We start from the raw sequence: 21934 nt of genomic DNA, 5'->3' as shown, positions 1-21934 counted from the left end.
TCTTTTAATTTATTTGTTATTTTTTTTTTACATTCCCAGTATATGATCACAAAGAAAGCTTTGTAGACGCACCACGTGTGGACGCAGGATCCGCCGCAGTGTAGGAACAGTCTCACTACTTCTGCCAACTTCACTGGGCTGGAACAATTCTTCTGCTAAGTTTTACTGTAGTTTCTTAAGGCCCCAGATATTCCACCCAGCGTCTCGTCACAGCCCGCCAGCCGGCCCCAGTGCGGTGAGTCTGTTCAGCCATAGAAGATCACAGTACTGGTGGAGCAGCACCGCCGTAACATTGGGGTGGGGGAAAGAAATTGGGCTCCTGAAAGGTGGACAACAATAGAGTAGGGAACTGTGTAGGTGTTTAGTGGGATTGTTACACTGTAAACATTGTATACTAGTGTTCCCTAACCTTCGGTGCTTAAGCTGTTGCAAAATTACAACTCCCATTCAAAAGCTGTAGTTTTTCAACAGCTGGAGAACCACAGAATGGGGAACATTGTTCTATACTGTAGTGTTGGGGGTTTAGGGCAGGCCCCTGGTGTAAAAGTTGTATCTTCTTGCAGTTGATGGCTTCTGCTCTGAACCTGAAGTCGGAGAGACTGATGCTGATAGAAGACGGCATTCCCCTAGCTAAGAAGCCCAGGTAAGTCATCACTCTTTATATAGATCTCCTCCACCTGCTGTTCTCTCTTCCATCTGCTGTGCCGCTGTCTTCTCCCCCCACCTGCTGTCCTCTCTTCCATCTGCTGTGCCGCTGCCCTTTCCCCCCACCTGCTCTGCTGCTGTCCTTTCCCCCCCCACCTGCTATGCCGCTGTCCTCTCCCCCCACTCATGTGCCACTGTCCTCTCCCCCCACCTTCTGTGCCGCTGTCCTCTCCCCCCACCTGCTGTGCCGCTGTCCTTTCTCCCCCATCTGCTGTGCTGTTGTCCTTTCCCCCCCCACCTGCTGTTCCGCTGTCCTCTCCCTCTACCTGTTGTGCCGCTGTCCTCTCCCTCCACCTGTTGTGCCGCTGTCCTCTCCCTCCACCTGTTGTGCCGCTGTCCTCTCCCTCCACCTGTTGTGCCGCTGTCCTCTCTCCCCACCTGCTGTGCCGCTGTCCTTTCCCCCCCCCCACACCTGCTGTGCCGCTGTCCTTCCCCCCCACCTGCTGAGCCACTGTCCTTTCCCCCCCCCCCACCTGCTGTGCCGTTGTCCTTTCTCCCCCACCTGCTGTGCCGTTGTCCTTTCTCCCCCACCTGCTGTGCCGCTGTCCCCCCCCCCCACCTGCTGTGCCGCTGTCCTCTCCCACCAACTTTTGTGCCGCTGTCCTCCCCCCCCCACCTGCTGTGCCGCTGTCCTTCCCTCCACCTGCTGTGCCGCTGTCCTCTCCCTCCACCTGTTGTGCCGCTGTCCTCTCCCTCCACCTGTTGGGCCGCTGTCCTATCCCCCCACCTGTTGGGCCGCTGTCCTCTCCCCCCGACCTGCTGTGCCGCTGTCCTCCCCTCCACCTGCTGAGCCGCTGTCCTCCCCTCCACCTGCTGAGCCGCTGTCCTCTCCCTCCACCTGTTGTGCCGCTGTCCTCTCCCTCCACCTGTTGTGCCGCTGTCCTCTCCCTCCACCTGCTGTGCCGCTGTCCTCTCCCTCCACCTGCTGTGCCGCTCTCCTCTCCCCCCACTTGCTGTGCCACTGTCCTCTCTCCCCACCTGCTGTGCCGCTGTCCTTCCCCCCCCCCCCACACACCTGCTGTGCCGCTGTCCTCCCCCCCCCCCCCCCACCTGCTGTGCCGCTGTCCTCTCCCACCAACTTTTGTGCCACTGTCCTCCCCCCCCCCCACCTGCTGTGCCGCTGTCCTTCCCTCCACCTGTTGTGCCGCTGTCCTCTCCCTCCACCTGTTGGGCCGCTGTCCTCTCCCCCCACCTGTTGGGCCGCTGCACTCTCCCCCCCACCTGTTGGGCCGCTGCACTCTCCCCCCCACCTGTTGGGCCGCTGCCCTCTCCCCCCCACCTGTTGGGCCGCTGCCCTCTGCCCCCCACCTGTTGGGCCGCTGCCCTCTGCCCCCCACCTGTTGGGCCGCTGCCCTCTGCCCCCCACCTGTTGGGCCGCTGCCCTCTGCCCCCCACCTGTTGGGCCGCTGCCCTCTGCCCCCCACCTGTTGGGCCGCTGTCCTCTTCCCCCCCACCTGTTGGGCCGCTGTCCTCTTCCCCCCCACCTGTTGGGCCGCTGTCCTCTTCCCCCCCACCTGTTGGGCCGCTGTCCTCTTCCCCCCCACCTGTTGGGTCGCTGTCCTCTTCCCCCCCACCTGTTGGGCCGCTGTCCTCTTCCCCCCCCACCTGTTGGGCCGCTGTCCTCTTCCCCCCCCCACCTGTTGGGCCGCTGTCCTCTTCCCCCCCCCACCTGTTGGGCCGCTGTCCTCTTCCCCCCCCCACCTCTTGGGCCCCTGTCCTCTTCCCTCCCCCCCACCTCTTGGGCCCCTGTCCTCTTCCCCCCCCCCCACCTCTTGGGCCCCTGTCTTCTCCCCCCACCCACCTGCTGTGCTGCTGTCCTCTCCTCCACCTGTTGTGCTGCTGTCCTCACTTGCTATGTTGCTGGCTGAATAGAGGATATTGTCAAGGTTGTCTGAAGTCAGACCTGATTCCCCATAACCACCTACAAAATAAAAAATGCACTCTTACGCGACATTCACATTACAATTGTGTGAAATGGTTGCCGGATCAGACAGGAAATTTAACGTCTGCTGCTGAATCCCCGCCAGACCCACACCAAATCTCATACATTTGAAAAGTCAAACAGATTCAAATGGTGACTGGGGGTCGGCTCATTTTTGCACCGTATCTGATTTTGTTGCCAGACTAAAAACCGCGGTCTGCCACAGTTTTTAGCCCGGCAATAAAACTGATGCAGTTCAAAAATGAGCCGACCGGAGTAACTTTCTGACTCTGTTTTGCTCCTTTAAATAAATGGGATGTGATGCAGGTCCGGCGGGGATTCAGCAGTGGTTGGTTTTTAAGATTTTCATCTGATCCCTGCAGCCGTATCACACAATCGTGATGTGAACGTAGCCGATAGAGCCCTAGGTTGGGGAATGGGATGCACCAAAGGCTGTCAGAACCTGACTGGAGTTGTAGTTTTGCAATAGCTAAAGGACCACAGTTTGGGAAGTTCTGGTACCAGTGGGATGCACTGAAGGCTGTCAGACCATGCTTGAAGTTGTATTTTTGCAGCAGCTGGAGAACCACAGATTGAGTAATAGGATGAATTAGTAAAATCCACTGAAGGATGTCAGGGACTGATGGGAGCTGTAGTTTTGTTCTCAGTGGTTTGACGCCTACATCTTAGCTACTTTGTATGGGTTAATATTACAGAGGAGGCGGCTGGAGCAAGGAATGCCTCCCCCGCAGCAGGAACAGACCCTGCCAAACCTCAGTAACCAGACACCCTCCAGTATCAGTCTGTAATCCCTAGAAGAACGCTCTTCATCTCCAGGACTGTACAGTCTGCCCCTGACAGATCCCTGAGCAGCTGGCTGGAAAACAACTCAGGAGAAGGTCATTACATGTGCAGACAAGACGCAAGATAGAAGAGATGGAAACATATTCAAGACCAGGACGTCTGCAGGAATTCATCAACAAATAGGGAAATGTAGCATAGATGTTAGTAACGTAAATGCTGTGTGGACCCTGATGCTTTCACTATGTATCTTTGTGACCCCAGATTCTCATTTCCTCATCTCCATGACAGCACCCTGAGATTGCCTCCACCTAATTGGGACAGGAAAAACACTGAGGGGGAGATTCATCAAAACCTGTCCAGAGGAAAAGTTGCTGAGTTGCCCATAGCAACCAATCAGATCGCTACTTTCATTTTTCAGAGGCCTTTTCAAAAAGGAAAGAAGCAATCTGATTGGTTGCTATGGGCAACTCAGCAACTTTTCCTCTGACTTTAAAACCCCACCCTTTCCTCTCCATTCCCAGTGTTTTTCCTGTCCCGATCCGGGAAGGAACTTTCTTTTTTTTTTCCCCCCATAGATGATTCTTTAGTTCTTAACTTACCTGGTTAATACCTGGGCTCATGCGCTGACTGGGTCCCGGTCTTTCATCTGTCTCCCCTTGCAGCATCCAGGCGGGTTTATGTAAGGGAGATGCGACAGGGGTCGGATCGCAGATCTTCATTCCTGCCTTCCGGTCCCGTGCACGCTGGTCCTCTGCACTACAGGCCACGGCGTCGCTAGGCCCGGAGGACTCTATGGTAGTACGTCACTTTTGGAGGCCTCCGAGAGTCACTTCCGGTCCGTGTGTGTGGCATTTGACATCGCACCCGGCCGGAGGAGAGGTGGGGATTTCGAATCCCTAGTATATCAGGGCCCTGGTTTTGGCAGCAAGCGATGGAGTGAGCTCCGTTCCTAAACTGATGCCACTGCTGCTATTGTCGCTGCTGCATCTCACCGCTACTGCTGCTGCTACTGTGGGTCTCCAGCCTCTGTGACCGCTTCGTCCACGTGTCAACTGCTACAGCCTGTCCTCCTTGCGGCTATAGTTGCTGATCCACTATGTCTACACCAGCCAAGACCTCTGAGGTTGATCCCGTGCAGAACCAAGGAACCGTAAGTAACGAGGGCCTGTAGGGTTCTTTAGTATCCTGGGTTATCTTCATGATTACTTTATTTTTTAGGGAGAAAAGGATGTTTCTTTGGTTACCAAAAAACAAAATCTAAGTCTAAGAAATGTTTAATTTGTAATAAGGAGCCAGAGGTGTCAGCAAAAAAAAAACACTTTGTAAAAAATGTGTTGCAAACGTGGTCTCAGAGGAGACTCGTGATCTTATGAAGGATATTAGGAAGATGATTCAGTCAGAGATCCAGGCTGCCAGATCCTCTACTTCTAGTCAGGTGGTCCCTTCCACATCCACAAAAGTTGGAAAACAAAAATAAAGACTAAAGTTGTCTCTTTTTCGGATTCTGATGATGCTACGTCTCATCAAGATGTCAAAGAAGGTGAATGTGTGGATAGCGCACAGGAGGAAGACGATACAGGGTTTAGAAAATTCTTGTTTAACTCTGATGACATTGATGAGCTTATCAGATCAGTTAGAGCCACCCTTAATCGTGAAGAAGTACAAGAAACTAGAACCATTCAAGATGAATTATTTGGTAAAGATGAATGGGCTAAGCCTGATAAAGGATCTTTTATTCCAAAAGGCATTAAGAGGCGTTACCCCTTTGCCAACTCTGATTTCTCTAATTAGAATACAATTCCTAAAGTTAATGCACCCATAGCCAAAGTAGCAAAGCATACTTCTTTACCTTTTCAGGATTCCACCCAGTTAAAAGATCCGATGGACAGGAAAGCAGAGAGTCTCCTGAAAAAGACAGCGGAAGCGGCAGCCACTTTGCTTAGGCCCAATGTAGCATCCACCTGTGTAGCCAGAACCCTGGGCATATGGATTGACCAACTTCAGTTACACTTACAGGGCGATACTCCTCGAGAGGATATCATTGAACGTCTTCCTATTCTAAAAATGGCAGATGCCTCAGCTGAATCTGTTAAAATATCTGCCCGCACTGCTGTTCTGTGCAATATTTCTAGCAGGGTGTTATGGCTAAATTCCTGGACAGATGTAACCTCCAAGAAGAAATTGTGCTCCCTCTTGTTTCATGGGCAATTTGTTTTTGGACCTGATTTAGATAGTATCCTTGCTAAGGCCTCTGACAATAAAAACGGGTTTCCTAAAGAAGAAACTAAACCTAAAAAGACCCCTTTTTGTCTCTTCTCCCAACCTAATCAGTCCTTCAGAGGGGGAAAGGGTAAATCAGGTCGCTGGTCATACAACAAAGGTGGTAAGGGAAGAAACTTTTTGTTTAATTCCAACCAGCCCAGCACTAGTGGAGGAAAACCATGACGCCAATCCGGTAGGGGCGAGGCTGTCCTCTTTCGCCCCCATTTGGGAATCAATGATTCCCAATTCATGGATAGTCAAAATCATTCAGGAGGGTTATCAGGTAGAATTTTCCTCTCCCCCCTCCTCCAAGATTCGTCATAACCAATCAGTCTCCAGGTCTCCTAGCTTTAATTCTTCAGGGAGTCTAGGATCTATTAAAATTAGGGGCAGTTATAGAAGTCCCAAAAAACCAAAGGGTCACTATTCACGTCTATATTTAGTCAAAAAAACAAACTGGACGTTCAGGACGATGATCAATCGGAAACCTTTGAACAGATTAGTAACATACAGGAAGTTCAAAATGGAGACAGTGAGGTCAGCTATTAACCCCTTAAGGACTCAGCGTTTTTGCATTTTCATTTTTTCCTCATCACCTTCTAAAAATCATAACGCTTTCAATTTTGCACCTAAAAATCCATATGATGGCTTATTTTGTGCGCCACCAATTCTACTTTGCAGTGACATTAGTCATTTTACCAAAAAATCCACGGCGAAACGGAAAAAAAAATAATTGTGCGACAAAATTGAAGAAAAAATTTCATTTTGTAAATTTTGGGGGCTTCCGTTTCTACGCAGTGCATTTTTTAGTCAAAATTACACCTTATCTTTATTCTGTAGATCCATATGGTTAAAATGATACCCTACTTATATAGGTTTGATTTTGTCGCACATCTGAAAAAAATCATAACTACATGCACGAAAATTTATACGTTTAAAATTTTCTGACCCCCTGTAACTTTTTTACTTTTCCGCGTACGGGCCAGTATGAGGGCTCATTTTTTGCAGCGTTTTCTAAAGTTTTTATCGGTACCATTTTTGTGTTGATCTGACTTTTTGATCGCTTTTTATGATATAAAAAGTGACCAAAAATACGCTGTTTTGGACTTTGGAATTTTTTTGCGCGTACGCCATTAACCGTGCGTTTAATTAATTATATAATTTTATAGTTCGGACATTTACGCACGCGGCGATACCACATACGTAAATTTTTATTTACACAGTTTTTTTTTATGTGAAAAGGGGAGTGATTCAAACTTTTATTAGGGAAGGGGATAAATTACCTTGGTTAACTTATTTGTTTTCACTTTTTTTTGCAGTGCTATAGCTCCCATAAGGAGCTATAGCACTGCACACACTGATCTCCTATGCTGATCCCTGCAAAGCCATAGCTTTGCACGGATCAGTCAGATAGGGGCTTGATTGCTCAAGCCTGTAGCTCAGGCTTGGAGCAATCAATCGACGATCGGACGCCGCGGAGTCAGGTAAGGAGACCTCCGCCTGCGTCCCAACTGAGCTGCCGGGAAGCGTTTACTTTCGTTTTCAGACGCGGCGGTCAAGTTTGATCGCCGCATCTGAAGGGTTAACAGCGCGCGGCAAAACGATCAGTGCCGCACGCTGTTAGCCCAGGGTCCCGGCTATCGTTAGCAGCCGGGATCGACCCGGTGTGATGCGGGGTCAGGGCGTGGCCCCGTTTTTCACACCGGGACCCGGTTAGGGCGTATAGGTACGCCCTAAGTCTTTAAGAGGTTAAACTAATAAAAAGCAATGCAGTTATGGCCACGTTAGACCTCAGAGATGCATACTACCACCTTCCTATTCACAGAGACTCCCGATCTTTTCTAAGATTCGCCATTCAGTGGGACGGCAGAGTCCGCCATTTTCAATATGTCTGTCTGCCCTCCTCAGCCCCCCGCATTTTCACAAAAGTCATGGCAGAGGTGGTTGCTATTCTCTGAAGGGAGAACATTCTTGTCATTCCATGCTTAGACTACATATTGATTGTGGCGGATTCTGTTACTTATCTGAAGAAACACATAAAAGGGACAGCTCAGGTCCTTCAGGATTTCGGTTGGATCCTAAACCTAGAGAAATCAGATTAACTACCAAGTTGCAGGAAGACCTTTCTAGGAATCCTCCTGGATTCAGTAGCCCAACAGTCCTTTCTTCCCAGAGACAAGATCCAGAGACTACAGGCTATAGTTCGTCAACTTCTTTCTGTCAAGAGTTTCACCCTAAGGTTTGCCATGTCAGTCCTAGGACTTTTAACATCTTCCATCCCCACTGTGGCATGGGCTCAATTTCACGCCAGACATCTCCAGTAGCGGATTCTATCTGTATGGGACAAGAAACAGAGCTCCTTGGACAACAAATTTCTTGTCTCGTTTCAGTTAAAGAACCAGCTAAGATGGTGGCTCTCTCCTCAGAATCTTGTAAAAGGTGTACATTGGCATCAGACAGACCCCAGGATCATTACCATGGATGCCAGTGCCTTGGGTTGGGGAGCTCATTTAGGGGACCTTTCCATTCAAGGGAGATGGAATCCTTCTCTAGAAAAGAAGTCAGGAAATCTGAAGGAGTTGTTAGCCGTCTGGATGGCTCTTCAGAACATGGAACTATATTGCAGAAACAAACATGTTCTCATCTACTCAGACAACACGACTGCAGTGACATTCATTTGTCATCAGGGGGGCCTCGACACACAGCTATTCAGCCAGTCTCAAATCAAATATTTTATTGGGCAGAACAAAACATTCTTTTCATATCGGGGATATGGAACATCAGAGCCGACTTTCTGTACAGAAACTTCCTAGATCCGGGGGAAATTACTGATTGGGCCTTCTCGACAATAGTCAACTCTTGGGGCCTTCCTCAAATAGACTTATTCACTTCCAAGAAAAATCACAAAGTGGAAAGATTCTTCTCTCTGAACCCCAGAGACTCTCTGTTGGTAGTGGACGCCTTAGTTCAAGACTGGTCATTCAGCCTGGGATATGCTTTTCCCTCAATATCTCTAATCCCCAGAGTACTACGGAAACTGATGAACCATTCTTGCACCTTAATATTAATCGCCCCCTTTTGGCCAAAAATGAGTTGGTTTCCTCTACTAAAATCAATGAGTTTGGAAGATCCAATACTGTTCCCTCCTCATCCCGATCTGCTTACCCAGGGTCCGATTCAGCACAGTCAGATTCATACTCTCAGCCTAGCGGCCTGGAAACTGAGAAGCTCCTGTTAGAGAGGAAGGGTTTCTCAGAAAAAGTAATTACGGTAACACCCTGATAGTCGCAAACCTTCCACCTGTAAGGCTGCTTTCACTTTATAAAAATACCTCCGTTATAAAAACCCTGGAAATCGGCCGTTAAACGGCCTTTAGAAAATCCCATTTTATAGTCTAGGGGATTTTTCCAATAGCCGTTTTAACCCGTTATCGCCCTTTATTAATAACAGCCGTTATTTTGTGATGGGCGATAGTAACGAGAGAAATAGTGCATGCAATAGTTCTTCCGTTCATTCGCCCGTCACAAAATAACGGCCGTTATTAATAAAGGGCGATAACGGGTTAAAACAGCTATTAGAAAAATCCCATAGACTATAATGGGATTTTCAAACGGCCATTTAACGTCCGATTTCCAGGGTTTTTATAACGGGCGTTTATAACGGAGGTATTTTTATAGTGTGAAAGCAGCCTAAAATCTATTCTAAGGTTTGGAAAATATATATTTTTTTGGTGTGGATCTTCCTTTTTCACTTAATAACAACCGTTAAGGGGTTGCCCCCTCGCGGGGAAAAACCCTTTACTAGAACCCCCTTGAAAACAACCTTTATTGTTTATCCTCTTAAAATATACCCCACAACTATGTTTAAAATTCCAGCGGTAGCAGGGTAATATGTGTATAGTGAGTATTGCACAATCACTTGCTAGGAACATATTTTGGGATCCAGTTAACCGCTTATTGCTGTGAGCCTGTTATCCAGCACACTTTAGCTACTGGTCCCAATTTGTTCCGTTTCCTTTAAGACCACTATAGATCCGCTGTGTGAAAAACACCTTGCTATTAGCCTCCCCAACGTTTCGCTGAGTGAATCAGCTTTGTCAAGAGTAGCGAGGCTAATGCAGGTCCCAATAAGGGGAAAAAAGCTTCCAAAAGTTTTACTGCAAAATGGATCCACATGGCCATCTCAGAAGCTTACTCAGCAAGAGGGAAAGTTCCCCCCTCTTGAATTAAAGCCTCATTCTACCTATGCAGTTTCCTCCTCCTGGGCAGAAAGAGCATCTGCTTCTGTGGAGCAGATTTGTCGTGTAGTCACTTGGAAAAATGTACATACATTTTCCATACCTTATGGATTAGGTGTTCTTGCTAATGAGGATATGGCTTTCGGACGCAAGGTCTTGAGTGCTGTAGTCCCTCCCTAAAATACTATTCTTTGGTATTTATCTCAGGGTGCTGTAATGGAGATGACATGGGAAATGGTGAATTATACTCACCGATAATTGTATTTCTGGGAAGTCTCCCTGACAGCACCCATAATACCCACCCTTTTTTGGTTTTCCTTTTTCTTTCTGGTTTGGTCTTTTCGGTGATCCCTTTTTCCTTTTCTCTACTCGGGGTTCTTTGTAATACACTGGGAATGGAGAAGAAGGGGTGGGGTTTTAAACTCTGTGTTTTTCCTGTCCCAATTAGGCGGAGGCAATCTCAGGGTGCTGTCATGGAGACTTCCCAGAAATACAATTATCGGTGAGTATAACTCACCATATTGGCATGCTGTATACAGATCTGAATTCAGGTGTATACGTATATATTGTGTCCCTGTCAGTCATGGCGTAGGATGGTATGGTCATAATAAAAATCCAGAACAGCCGCTGCATCTGGAAACACAATGAAATCCTTGCTTTGCTGCTGCCTCCTCTAGATTATCAGGTTGCATACTGTAAGTCCTGTATCAAGGCCTCGCCCACCATTTATTAAATTAGAAATCAGGAATTCTTATAAAAATAAAGGAACATTCGGTGTACAAGTTTATTATCTATTGGTATAAGCAAAGTCTTCTGATGCAAATTACCATCAATGTTCACGTATTCTGGGGCTTGAATAGGGGCAAAAATGTGTGGACTTTGATGTCCACAAAAGGTCTTAGAAGGGGGACATGTCGTCTGAATGTCAAAGTAGTGCAGCCTCAGGCACTGGACCTATAACTATCAGATCCCCATTGCTCAGTCGTACTCAGAAGGTCTCAGCAGTGCAGTCTTGGGCACTGGGCCCTTAGTGACCAGATCTTCATTGTCCTCAACTTGTTTGTCAGCTAATGTCATATACCACTTGTGCTGTTACTTCCTGCTGTTTACAATGAAGGAGACGTGCCATTTTCTTGTATCCAGGGGGATGGGGATCTCTTTGGGGTAGAGCGCGCCAGTCACTGGTACCAGATGTATTAAAATGGGTTTTGTGTGTTTTAGGAAACTCTTGCCAAGCCTAAAGACTAAGAAACCCCAAGAATTGGTGCTGGTGATCGGAACTGGTATCAGTGCGGCTGTAGCACCACAAGTGCCAGCACTGAAGTCCTGGAAGGGGTTAATTCAAGCTCTGCTCGATGCTGCTAATGACTTTGATCTTCTAGAAGAAGAAGAGAGCAAAAAATTCCAGAAGTGTCTCCATGAAGACAAGAACCTGATCCACGTGGCCCACGACCTCATCCAGAAGCTGTCACCGGTCAGTTATGAACTATTATGAGGGGCTGTGAGGATCACATGACTGCTTTGTCTGTATGATTGGGGCTGTGAGGGTCATGTGACCTATTGGGTTAGTTGTCTTGCAGTTCATTTCTGGATCATTTAGTTCCTTTGTGCATCTTTTCTTTCTTTCTTTCTTTCGTTGCAGCGAACCAGTAATGTCCGCTCCACATTTTTCAAGGACTGTCTCTATGAAGTCTTTGATGACCTGGAGTCAAAGATGGAGGACTCAGGGAAGCAGCTGCTACAGTCTGTGCTGCAGCTAATGGAGCACGGTGCTCTCGTCTTGACTACTAACTTCGACAATCTGCTGGAGATCTACGCAGTACATCAGGGAAAACAGCTGGAATCCATAGACCTCACTGATGAGAAGATGGTAAGTATCAGTGTGCAGTGATACATGAGCAGCAGGTTGTGTTCCTCCTGCGGCCTTGTCAATCAGCCATCTTGTGTCCATGACCCTTGGACACAATCATGCTTCTGTGGGACTCATCAGTGTCCCAGGAGGTATGGGGACCCCTAGTGGTGGGATTTTCAGAGGCAGTTTTCTTTAATAAAATGTGAAAAAAAAATAATTAAAAAGTATATTAGTAAAACTATTATTTTGCCAAAATGTACAACATATAAAATTTTTTCATATCTGACAGTGCCCATTTAATAATAATGCTAGGAGATAAAAATTATATATGTGCAAAAAAAACCTGAGTGTTGTAAAGCCGCTCCCACTGGACTTTGGAGCAGAGGAAATATGTTATGTGGATCTATAAATCACACTTCTCTATATGGTGTCTGATGGATGAGTCTGGTGAATGCCAGGAGAAGGTTTCCTGACTGACTGTGTCACCTGTAACGTTTGGTGGTGGAGGGATAATGCTATGGGGCGGTTTCTCAGGGTTGCTTAGTTCCAGTAAAGGGCAAATTTTAATGCTTTTGCTCCAAGGCATTTTTGATCATTGTTGCCTCTAACTATGTAATACCAGTTTGGGCTTGGCCCTTTTCTGTTCAAGCATGTCTGTTACTAGGGGTGTGAATCGCCAAGAATTTGGCGATACGATTCGAAACACGATACCAGTGTGGTGATTCGATATATCCCGATATATCGCCATATCGTCTAGGTGACGATACATCGCGATATATCCCGATTCTGTCTCAAAAACAATGTCTTTTACACTTTTATTAAAACTTTATTTTTTTTTTTATACACTTTATTAGACTTTTAGGAGGAATCATTAGATTCCTCAGACAGATGAATAGAGTTCTATTGAACTCCATTGATCTGCGATCCATTGATAGAGCCTGGTCAAGCCAGGCTCTATCAATGACAGAGCCACGGGACAGGAGGGAACAGAGGTAAGCCCTCCGGCTACCTCCACAGTGGATCGCCCGCCAGCGATCGCGCTGCGGTGGGGCGATCCACCCCACTAGCCCACCAGGAAGAATTCACAGATCCCTTTAGATGCCGCTGTCAGCTTTGACAGCGGCGATCTAAAGGGTTAATAGCCAGCCGCGGCGATTGCCGCATGCTGGCTATTAGCATCGGCCCCGGCTACTCAAATCAGCAGGGGGCCGCAGAGTATGGAGCGGGCACGAGTCGGAGCCCGTTCCATACACCCAGAGCGCCTCTGCATCAGATCCGGCCTGCCTGGCTCCACAAATGGGGAATTTGTATTTTCTGAGACCCGGGACATGCTGTTCCGGGTGTCGGGAGATACAAATTCCACATCCCTAAAAGGATCAATTCAAAAATATTTTGAATCGATTCAGTATCGCCAAATGAAAAATCGCGATAATCGCGCAAATCGATTTTTTTCTTACATCCCTATCTGTTACTGAGTGCATACAGCGAGGTCCATACAGGCATGGTGGTGTTGGGGGGGGGGGGGGTGTATCAGACCTGGTGCAAGGATTTTTGCCACCCTAGGTGAAAGTTTATTTTGCCCCCACCCCCTTCACCTCTCCCATCGGCTCCGCCCTTTGATAAGCCCCACCTTACTACTGGGGTGACGCACTGTAACAAACCACCTCCTCATGTAATCTCCTTACTAATGTGGTGACACACTGTAACAAACCTCCTCCCCATGTAATCTCCTTACTACTGGGGTGACACACTGTAACAAACCTCCTCCTCATGTTATCTTCTTACTACTGGGGTGACACACTGTAACAAACCTCCTTCTCATGTAATCTCCTTACTACTGGGGTGACACACTGTAACAATCTTTTCACTTGTCTCAAAGGGAGGGTGTGTGTCTTTCTCTTGCCTGCACTGTGATGACTCCTCCCCCTCCCTTACTCTTCTGACTCACTGCTCCTGGGGGAGAGAGCCTGACAGCCCTGCTCTGTAACCCTTTCCTCTCAGGTTTTATGCTGTACACATACACCCACACACAGTGATTATTGGAGATTACCTGTACTCTGATGTATAGCCGCAAAACCTTGTCTAGTTCATGTTGCCATACCGGCCACAACTCATGAGCAGGGACTTTGTGCTGGTCGGCTAAAATTTAGGATGTCAGGTCAGCTAGCGATTTTCCTGCAAGTACGGATATTAGTATATCAGTTTTTTTTGCTAAACTGTTTTCAGCTTCCACGTTCATAGATTACATTGTAAGACATTCAATTCAACTCAATTTTGTTATATGGTCTGCATACTGTTTATTGTACGGTTCTTTTATCACCCTTCCCCTTTTACCCTCTGACCCGGCGGTAGTTTCATTATTTGAACATTTAAAAACTGGCGCCTCTTTCTCTGTAACCCATACTGCCTGACGAAGAATCCGGTCCGGATTCGAAACTTTTAAGTTGCACCATTTTACGAATAAAAATTTGCCTTTTTAACGCTCTGGCAAGTTTTTTCAATTCCTAAGGAAGGCGCCGTCCGGAGGTTCCATATCTTTTATCCTTTCCTCATTACTACTGGGGTGACACACTGTAACAAACCTTCTCATGTTATCTTCTTACTGCTGGGGTGACCCACTATAACAAACCCCCTCCTCATGTAATCTCCTTACTACTGGGGTGACACACTGTAACAAACCTCCTCCCCATGTAATCTCCTTACTACTGGGGTGACACACTGTAACAAATCTTCTCATGTTATCTCCTTACTACTGGGGTGACACACTGTAACAAACCCCCTCCTCATGTAATCTCTTTACTACTGGGGTGACAAACTGTAACAAATCTTCTCATGTTATCTCCTTACTACTGGGGTGACACACTGTAACAAACCCCCTCCTCGTGTAATCTCCTTACTACTGGGGTGACACACTGTAACAATCTTTTCAATTGTCTCAAAGGGAGGGTGTGTGTCTTTCTCTTGCCTGCACTGTGATGACTCATCCCCCTCCCTCACTCTTCTGACTCACTGCTCCTGGGGAGAGAGCCTGACAGCCCTGCTCTGTAACCCTTTCCTCTCAGGTTTTATGCTGTACACATACACCCACACACAGTGATTATTGGAGATTACCTGTACTCTACCACCAAAGACAATATGGAGAGTGTATAACTTACATCTTTTGTTGTGGTTTTGGAATAGTTGGAGGTACAGTGTTTGGATAACTCTTTTTGCAGCATGTGGTTTCCTTACTACTGGGATGACACACTGTAACAACACCCTCCTCATGTAATCTCCTTACTACTTCCTCATGTAATCTCCTTACTACTGGGGTGACACATTGTAACAAACCTCCTCCTCATGTAATCTCCTTACTACTGGGATGACACACTGTAACAACACCCTCCTCATGTAATCTCCTTACTACTGAGGTGACACACTGTAACAACACCCTCCTCATGTAATCTCCTTACTACTGGGGTGACACATTGTAACAAACCCCCTCCTCATGTAATCTCCTTACTACTGGGGTGACACACTGTAACAAACCTCCTCCTCATGTAATCTCCTTACTACTGGGAGGGGCGGTGTGGTGGGGTTTTGCTGGATGGGCGGGTTCTTCAGATGCTGGCTAACTTTATTTGAGTAGGCAAAGCGGTGCCCCCCATCAAGAGTGCGCTGTAGGCGGCTGCCTATTTTGCCTGTAGGCAGTGCCGGCCCTGAGAGTGCGGGTGCGGAAGAACATGACCAGCCGTACAGAACTTGGACCTTAGACCCTATCCAACACCACTGGGATCAACTAAAACAGAGACCTCTTCCTCCAACATCAGTGACCGACCTCACGAAGGCCCTTCTGGACAAATGGGCTAAAATTCCCTATGACACCTCCAAAATCCTGTAGAAAGTCTTTCCAGAAGAGTGGTGATATTAATGCCTATGAATTTAGAATGGGATGTTCTAAAAGCTCCTGGAGGTTTAATGTGGAGGCCAATGCTTTTCTCTGTATAGTGTATCTGTCTATAGCAGTGTTTCCCAACCAGTGTGCCTCCAGCTGTTGCTAAACTACAACTCCCAGCATGCCCGGACAGCCGAAGGCTGTCCGGGCATGCTGTGAGTTGTAGTTTTGCAACAGCTGGAGGCACACTGGTCTATAGTGCTAATATATCTGTGTCTGCTGGGTATATATATATATATATATATATATATATATATATGTGTGTTCTGCTCTTATATAGCTAATATACGATGTATATAAGATCCCCCCCCCTCCCAACCCCCTCTTCCATCTTTATGTGAGTGTCCTCTGGTTACCAGGTACTTGAATGGGCTCAGGAGAAAAAGAAGCTGAGTGTCCTGCACATACACGGCGTCTACACCAACCCCAGCGGCATCGTCCTGCACCCTGCCGGATACCAGAACGTCCTCAGGAACACCGAGGTTATGGTGAGCTACACATACACACACACACGAACTTCTCACATCATCATCCACTTTGCAGTTGGAATCTAGAACACAGATGAGTCTCTCATGCAAGAAACTCTAGGGTCACTTATATACTCCGGGGGTCCGCTGTATCTCCGGCCATTCCCATAGAGGTGCATGGAGGGGGCGTGTCGGCTGCCGCTTCATGCCGTGGTCGATGCCACTCTTTTCATGCAGACAGCCTGGACGCTGTGCAGAAGATTGCGGGAGGTCCGAGAGGTCAGACCCCCCCACGATCAGGCACTTATCCCCTTTTAGAGAAGGGATAACTTTTAGTAAACTAGAGTACTCCTTTAAAGGGGTATTTTTAGTAAAAAAAAAAAAAAAAAACTATTTTTTTTCATATCAACTGGCTCCAGAAAGTTAAACACCCCCTCCCATAGACTTGCATTGAGATGGCGTGACGTCACGACACCAACACCCAGCGTTCGGAACAAAATGTTCAGAACGCTGGGGCAGTGGATTACCCCTTTAAGTACAGTGACCCCCCCGACCTACGATGGCCCCGATATACGATAATTTCAACATACGATGGCCTCTCAGAGGCAGCATCAACATACGATGCTTTTGTATGTCGGGGCCATCGCATAAACGGCTATCCGGCAGCGCAGACTGCTTCATCTGCCACCAGATAGCCGTTTACGGTGCCCCGTGTGGTCCGCTGACGATCACTTACCTGTCCTCGGGGCTCCGGACCGTCCTCTTCGGGATCCCCTGCATCGTCGGCGCTCTCCATCGTCGTCATCACGTCGCTGCACATGCCGTCCCGTCATCCAATTGGAGCGGTGTGCGTAGCGACGTGATGGCGGCGACTGAGAGCGAGGATGTCGGAGAAGCAGAGGCCGTTCCGGAGCGTCGGGGACACCTTGGGGACGCGGCGACAGCGATGGAAGGCGACATCCTGGGCAGCGGTAAGGGTCCGGAGCCGCGGGGACAGGTGAGTACAACTTCCTCTAACAGTGGTCTACAACCTGCGGACCTCCAGATGTTGCAAAACTACAACTCCCAGCATGCCTGGACAGCCGTTGGCTGTCCGGGCATGCTGGGAGTATTAGTTTTGCAACATCTGGAGGTCCGCAGGTTGTAGACCACTGTCCTATACTTTACATTGCACGGATCCCTCAACATGCGATGGTTTCAACTAGAGATGTGCGAACTTACAGTAAATTCGAATCGTCACGAACTTCTCGGCTCGGCAGTTGATAACTTATCCTGCATAAATTAGTTCAGCTTTCCGGTGCTCCAGTGGGCTGGAAAAGGTGGATACAGTCCTAGGAAAGAGTCTCTTAGGAATGTATCCACCTTTTCCAGCCCACCGGAGCACCTGAAAGCTGAACTAATTTATGCAGGAAAAGTCATCAACTGCCGAGCTGAGAAGTTTGTGACGAATCGAATTTACTGTAAGTTCGCTCATCTCTAGTTTCAGCAAACAATGGTCCATTTGGAACGGATTACCATCTTATGTTGAGGGACCACTGTACTCTGTGCTTCTGGCAGCCTTCACCTTGCACTATGGTATCTGTTGTTTCCTGAAATACTTTGTGCTGCTGGTGACTGTTCTAACACCCTGTCCTCCATTATGTCACTGCCCCCACCACCATGATTATTCTAATTCCTCCTACAGAGGGAAATCCAGAAGCTGTATGAGACCAAGTCCTTCCTGTTCTTGGGCTGCGGCCGCACCGTGGACGACACGACGTTCCAGGCCTTGTTCTTAGAGGCGGTGAAACACAAGTCAGACTTGGAGCACTTTATGCTGGTCCGTAGGGAAGATGTGGACGAATTCAAGAAGCTGCGGGAGAACATGCTGGATAAGGGGATTAAGGTCATCTCCTATGGGACGGAGTACACCGACCTCCCCGAATACTTCGAGAGGCTGGCAAGCGAAATCTCCACAAAGGGGCGCACAGGTACGGATAATGCTCACGGTGCTTGTGTAGGGTGTCTGCACCAGGTTTCTACCACATAGCATACGTTGTGATTCCATAGGCAGCCAGGTAACAGTATTGTGTGAACACAGAGAGAATGTGTAAACCCCGTGTGAATGTGGACTCCCGGGGATCAGCAGTGATCAGTATGAGGTCCCTGTGACTATGTCTTCAGCTCTAGTTCTTTTATTACTAGTACGTGGACTACACAGAGACTGCATATTATGGTCACTTCTGCAATTTCCCAGCATTCCCTGCTTGTTCAGTGTCTGCTTGGAGCTTGCAATGGCAATTTGCATTTTAGGAAGTGTTGTTTAGATGCCGGACTCTGTATAGTCATCTGATATAGGAAAAACATAACAACCCTGTGTTACAGGAGGTCAGCTAGTCTGTTAGAGGGTATCTGGCCACAAGCTTACAGACAGTTTGCAGTAACAACCAGCAGAATAGTAAGTGCAGCTCTGGAGTATAATAGAAGATGTAACTCAGGATCAGTACAGGATAAGTAATGTAATGTATGTACACGATGACCTCACCAGCAGAATAGTGAGTGCAGCTCTGGAGTAAAATACAGGATATAACTCAGGATCAGTACAGGATAAGTAATGTAATGTATGTACACAGTGACCTCACCAGCAGAATAGTGGGTACAGCTCTGGTGTATAATGCAGGATATAACTCAGGATCAGTACAGGATAAGTAATGTAATGTATGTACACCATGACCCCCACCAGCAGAATAGTGAGTGTAGCTCTTGGGTATAATACAGGATAAGTAATGTAATTTATGTACACATTTACTCCACCAGCAGAATAGTGAGTGCAGCTCTGGAGTATAATAGAGAAAGTATTTCGGGACAAGTACAAGGTAAGTTATTTAATGTATGTACACAGTGACCTCACCAGCAGAATAGTGAGTACAGTTCTGGCGTATAATACAGGATATAACTCAGGATCAGTACAGGATAAGTAATGTATGTACCCTGTGACCTCACCAGCAGAATAGTGAGTACAGCTCTGGAGTATAATACAGGATATAACTCAGGATCAGTACAGGAAAAGTAATGTAATGTATGTACACAGTGACCTCACCAGCAGAATAGTGAGTGCAGCTCTGGGGTATAATACAGGATATAACTCAGGATCAGTACAGGATAAGTAATGTAATGTATGTACACAGTGACCTCACCAGCAGAATAGTGAGTACAGCTCTGGAGTATAATACAGGATATAACTCAGGATCAGTACAGGATAAGTAATGTAATGTATGTACACAGTGACCTCACCAGCAGAATAGTGAGTACAGCTCTGGAGTATAATACAGGATATAACTCAGGATCATCACAGGATAAGTAATGTAATGTATGTACACAGTGACCTCACCAGCAGAATAGTGAGTGCAGCTCTGGAATGTAATACAGGGTGTAACCCATGATAAGTAATGTTATGTATGCACACAGTGGCTCTGCTATGAATGGAGATAAATCCTATATTTATTTAGTGTTGAGGTGAATTAAAGGGGTACTCCGGTGAAAAACTTTTTTATTTTTTTTATTTTTTAAATCAACTGGTGCCAGAAAGTTCAACAGATTTCTAAATTACGTCTATTAAAAAATCTTAATCCTTCCTGTACTTATTAGTTGCTGAATACTACAGTGGAAATTCTTTTCCGTTTGAAACACAGAGCTCTCTGCTGACATTATGAGCAAAGTGCTCTCTGCTGACATCTCTGTCCATTTTAGGAACTGCCAGGGTAAAAGGAAATCCCCATAGGCAAACATATGCTGTTCTGGACAGTTCCTAAAACGGACAGAGATGTCAGCAGACAGCTTTGTGTTTCAAAAAGGAAAGAATTTCCGCTGTAGTATTCAGCAGCTAATAAGTACAGGAAGGATTAAGATTTTTTAATAGAAGTAATTTACAAATCTGTTTAACTTTCTGGCACCAGTTGATTTAAAAAAAAAAAAAAAAGTTTTTCACCGGAGTACCCCTTTAAATCTTTGATGTGATCGGGTGTTTTTGTGTCATTCTTCAGGGTCTCCGGTGATTCATTTCCTTAGTCTGGATGTATCTGAGGTTACAGGGTTAGTTTCCTCGTTCTTATATGAGGTCAGGATCTTATGCTAAGTATAGGTTTTCACTTGTATATAAGTTCATAATAATTCCGCTCTAGGTCAGATGCACCATTCTGACTGGTTTTATACATAGTGGCCCCTTTTTTGATAGTCGCACTTCTAATATTATTGTTATTGGGACACTAAAGCTTGCTATATTGTATATTCTTCAGTACTAAGAGTATTGCTGGATGTGACTCTTGTTGGGGCCTCAAACCAAAAGACTGACCCTTATTCAGGTATTAGGACTAGAGATCCACCGATATAGATTTTTTTGATCCCCGGTTTTATAATCACCTGTTCCCGGGGTCCGCGCTACTTCTGGTTCCTGCTGCGTCCTGCGCTACTTCTGGCTCCGGTGGCGCCTGAGCTGTCACTGTGCGCCAGGCCACTGACGGAGACGTCGCGTTGAGGACACCACTCGTCATTGCGCAGCGCACAGCAACAGCGCAGTACGCCGCAGGAGCCAGAAGTAGCGCAGGACGCCGCAGGAGCCAGAAGTAGCGCAGGACGCAGCAGGAACCAGAAGTAGTGCGGACCCCGGGAACAGGTGATTATAAAACAGGGGATGGGGGAGGCAATGGGGCAGCGGCAGGTTAGATGCCGATACCGATAACTTACAAAATCGGGAATATCGGCCGATAATATCGGCCAATCCGATAATTGGTCGATCCCTAATTAGGACCCTCCTCGATATGGCACATAAGAAGTTATTCATTGCAGAGATTTCTAGTAATATATATGGACATTTATCAACGGGTTTAGTCAGGTTTTCTTTACTATAATTGTCGCAAAATTGTCGCAACTGCGACTACGCGATTTTTCGTGCAACATTTTGAATGGAAAGCGAGAAAAGCAAGTTTTCCAAAAATTAACTATGTAGTAATAATTTTAAAATGGACTACGGGTAGTCAGGTATTTATTAACTGCGACAGTCGCAACTGTGCAAAAAAAAGTCGCAACAGCGTTAAAAATTGACTAAATTTACTCCAACTCAAACATGGAGCCGAAAAAGCTACTACCAAAGTAAAAAAGGAAAAATTGCTTACGTGAAAGAAAATTATCAACAGGCTGAAAGCAGTTGATAAATAAGTCGCACATAAGCAAAAAAAAAGTAAGGAAAAAATTACTAAAAAAAGAATACATAAGCAAAGATTGATAAATGTCCCTCATAATGTGAAGATCAGTGGTGTCGAAACTGTGGCCCTCCAGATGTTGAAAAAAACTACAACTCCCAGCATGCCCGGACAGCCAACGGCTGTCCGGGCATGCTGGGAGTTGTAGTTTTGCAACAGCTGGAGGGTCACAGTTTGGACACCACTGGTGTCGATTGATGTCACCCACCTCCATATGCCCATACACTGACTAGGGTCTTCATTCACCTCTTCTAATGCTATGTCAGTAAAGCTTCAGCATTATGTATACAGCCGTTTCAATACCTCTGCAAGTGTCAGAGGGGTACTCCGCTGCTCAGCGTTTGGAACAAACTGTTCGGAACGCTGGAGCTGGCGCCGGGAGCTTGTGATGTCATAGCCCCTCCCCCTCCCATAGACTTGCATTGAGGGGGCGGGGCGTGATGTTATGAGGAGGCGGGGCTATTACGACACAAGCTCCCGGCACAGACTCCAGCGTTCGGAACAGCAGTGTAGTA

General features: G+C 47.0%; 1 protein-coding gene across 16 annotated transcripts in view; it reads left to right on the top strand.

Annotated features, from left to right (window-relative positions):
- FAM118B (family with sequence similarity 118 member B) overlaps positions 1-21934 on the top strand; it is a 66529-nt gene that overhangs the window by 28801 nt on the left and 15794 nt on the right. For 7 of the 16 annotated variants that reach the window (XM_056544006.1, XM_056544007.1, XM_056543993.1 and 4 more), the window contains exons 3-8: positions 564-643; positions 10378-10431; positions 11151-11403; positions 11572-11799; positions 16075-16203; positions 17867-18152. In XM_056544006.1, coding sequence (XP_056399981.1) covers positions 567-643; positions 10378-10431; positions 11151-11403; positions 11572-11799; positions 16075-16203; positions 17867-18152 — 1027 coding nt within the window. In that variant the 5' untranslated portion in view covers positions 564-566. Of the gene's footprint in view, positions 1-39; positions 236-563; positions 644-3342; positions 3631-4387; positions 4581-10377; positions 10432-11150; positions 11404-11571; positions 11800-16074; positions 16204-17866; positions 18153-18978; positions 19038-21934 lie in introns of those variants that run through there. The other 9 variants (XM_056543995.1, XM_056543997.1, XM_056543999.1 and 6 more) reach the window with 7 other exon arrangements.

This window comes from Hyla sarda, chromosome 10 (genome assembly GCF_029499605.1).
Source record: "Hyla sarda isolate aHylSar1 chromosome 10, aHylSar1.hap1, whole genome shotgun sequence".
In the NCBI taxonomy this organism is placed as follows: Eukaryota; Metazoa; Chordata; class Amphibia; order Anura; family Hylidae; genus Hyla; species Hyla sarda.
Note: the sequence above shows the minus strand (reverse complement) of the source record. Positions and strands in the feature narration are given on the sequence as shown.